The following is a 3,047-nucleotide window of genomic DNA, read 5'->3' as shown; positions in this document are numbered from 1 at the left end:
AAAATAATAAGAAACAAATTATTTAAGAAAATAATTATTAAAAATAAAACAATAAGATTTAAAAAATTATGAAAAAGTAAATAAGATAAATACAAATGTAAAAAAAAAAATATTGATAAAAAAAATAAATAAAAATTAAAAAAATAAAAAGTGATAAGAAAGTAAAAAAATAAATAAAGAAACAGTAAAAAAAAATTGAAACTAACCCCGCCGCCCTGCCATCTGGTTGCCATTCTCCATTGATAGGAAGGAGGGGGGGTTGGCGGGCATGTTGCGGAACCTGTCCTTGGGGCGGCAGGGTGAGTAAATCCGGCCCTGCCAACATTGCAAAATGTATAATAATAGTGTGTGACTTTAGTCGGTCCCAGCAGAAGCCAAGTGTCCAGCGTGTGTGCATTATGTAAAGAGATTGACATTTTGATGATTCCGCTAAAGTATTATTTTAAAAAGAAAATTACAACGTTTAAAATGATATTTTTATTATTAGTGGAATAACAAATAAATTAGAAGAAAACAAAATGAGGGAGGAGCTAGCTACACAGAAATGTACATACAATATCTACATATTAACAGGACCATTGTCACAAGGTGCCGGAACGTCATGGAACAGAACTGTGAGGTCTGTGTGAAGCCAACGACACCCGTCGCTGGTTATGGGAGTTTATCGCCATCTATGTAGACAGAGGGGCGCAAAATGATTCAACTTTGTATTCGTTTTCTGTCCCCTTTTTCTCTATTTATTCTCATGCATTTGTGGAATCCATGGTGCTCAGCCTTAGCAATGTGCAGAGAGTCGGTGGGATTAGGAGCCTCAATGTGAACGTTTCTAAAGCGACCTACAAATTATTCTCTGGGGGTACTTAGTTCCAGCCCGCATACCTAAATTTGACCCAAACATAAGCACCTTCTATTATATGAGGTCGACCTGTCCAGTGGCAGGCACCCTATAGTCACACATATGTCCAATGCTAAATATGCTATTTCCCAACACTTACAAAGACCCGATTACTTTATAAATCCCAGTAGGGACCACACACTCTCAATGGAAGATAATGACTTCACTTTCACTGCAAACAGACGACAGAAAAAGCATAGCAATCCCACGGCCGGATTTCCCACAGGGCCAACCAAGGCCCGGCCTTGGGGCAGCAGGGAGTAGAGGGGCAGCAGGGGTGTGGAATTCCTATCTCCTGATGCCCGGGACATGCAGTTCCGGGCGGGTAGCTGTTTTCTACATTTAGCCCTGCTTTGGGCAAGCAGAGCTAATTGCACAGCGGGGAAGCCGTCGCTTGTTTTATACAAGTGATCTCGGCGATGTTGCGCATTAAGGAACCTGGCATTGGGGCAGCAGAGAGAGTAAATCTGGCCCTGCATAAACCATGACCCTAAACCTGCAAAAGGTCAAATTTAGAGGGTTATGAATGATGATTCGTGATGTGTGAGGGGCTTGGTGCAAACTCAATTCACCCAAGCCCGTGCACAACTGTCACTGACACCCACAATCAGTTGCGGCCGGGGCATTCACACAGCCTGCCGCTACACAACACAAAGGGGCAGGGAATGCCCCTGCTGCTACTGATTGGGCTGGAAGGGGCAGTTTTGAGCAGGCTTGGGCGAACTCAGGCCAACTTGGATTTCCCTCACACATCACTAATGATGACCAATCATAAAATGACAGCAATACTGAATGACAAAATGGCTTTGTTCAAGGTGTAGCCCCCCTCCCCCAAACAATATATACCCCCAGACCAACAATCACCTCTTATGCCTCTAAATGCACTAGTAGGACCCCCTAATGGATCTCAACAACTCAAAAGGACCGCCCCCTTTGACAGACATTCTTACACATTATCCTCTCTCCCTCTACCCACCTATTCGGATGTTTACCTCCTCCAGACTTTTTTTGCCCACCAACCAACCTACGAGTTTCCCGCTTGGATGCATTTTGCAGTCACCTTGAGCTGTTATATCTTTGTAATGTTATGATTGCTGTGTGTACTGTAATCCTGTAAGATCGCCTCAGAGCTGGGCAACCTACACTACTGTTTACCTGTCTGTATTAAATGTTCAATAAAGACTTATTGAACAGGAAGGAGGGGCATCTCACAATGACACATTGTTCTTCCGTGCCCTTTAGTGAGCTCGTGGTGATGAGATTTTTGGGGCACGAGCTGCAAAATGTAGACCAGACCACAAATCAGGAGTGTGTGCGTGCGCTACTAATGGCCAAATATCGCAGGAAGAATATTTGTTCTTAATTTCTATAAGCTGATGTAAAGGAATCTGGATGTGAATATCTCAATACACCCGTCATGTCTGACAAGTCATAAACACTTTGTGATCTCGGACAGATGTCATGGGGCGGGATGGTTAAAGCTGAGGGTTGGTGCGGTGGCTACGGCTTTTTGCTTCCAGCGATGAATATTATCCCGTGGTCCAGGTCAGGAATGTTGCTTGCAAAGCTGTCATCTTCCTCTACAAACTCATCGCTCAGCTTCTTCCACCAGGGCCAGCGGCTGCGTTTCAGCATGGTGCTGTGGCTCTGTTTGGCCTTCAGGGCCACAGGGATGGATCTGCTGGTGAAAAGGTCGATATCTTTGTCCGTGGCTTCTTTTAGGCTGGGGGCCCCTGAAAAACAAAATTGGCACCACATTCAAAAGAAGAAGCCATTTGATGGAGCTCTCCCTGCCATAGTTTCTGGATCTACTCCCATCCATCTCTAAAGGTTTAGGTATTTCTGCCCCACACTGGACTGTTCCAGCCACAGTGGCGTCACAAGGGGGTTGCGGCCCGCACCCGGGTGACACCATTGGAGGGTTGACACCATAATGACTCGCAGTCATTTTGGTGTCACCCCCCTCTGAAAAGTCGGGCGCTCGGTCATGGACCGAACGCCCGACAGTATCAGGAGAGAGGAGGAGACCCGGCGGCATACCTTATCCCGCCGGGTGACTGTCCCCTCCTCTCTCTGCCGGTGTCCATCACCAAGATGGCCGCCGGCAGGTATCAGAATACTGCCGCGCCTGCGCGGTGACGTCATCGGCGGG

General features: G+C 46.1%; 1 protein-coding gene across 1 annotated transcript in view; it reads right to left on the bottom strand.

The window, feature by feature from the left end:
• Positions 1 to 2,340: 2,340 nt before the first annotated feature.
• The window catches only part of IQCB1 (IQ motif containing B1), a 25,752-nt gene continuing 25,045 nt past the window's right edge, over positions 2,341 to 3,047 (bottom strand). The window contains exon 14 of the mRNA XM_018558086.1: positions 2,341 to 2,628. Coding sequence (XP_018413588.1) covers positions 2,396 to 2,628 — 233 coding nt within the window. The 3' untranslated portion in view covers positions 2,341 to 2,395. The remainder of the gene's footprint in view (positions 2,629 to 3,047) is intronic.

Source organism: Nanorana parkeri, unplaced genomic scaffold, assembly GCF_000935625.1.
Source record: "Nanorana parkeri isolate BGI_ZX_2015 unplaced genomic scaffold, ASM93562v1 scaffold320, whole genome shotgun sequence".
NCBI lineage: Eukaryota > Metazoa > Chordata > Amphibia > Anura > Dicroglossidae > Nanorana > Nanorana parkeri.
This window is presented reverse-complemented; position numbering and strand designations above follow the sequence as displayed.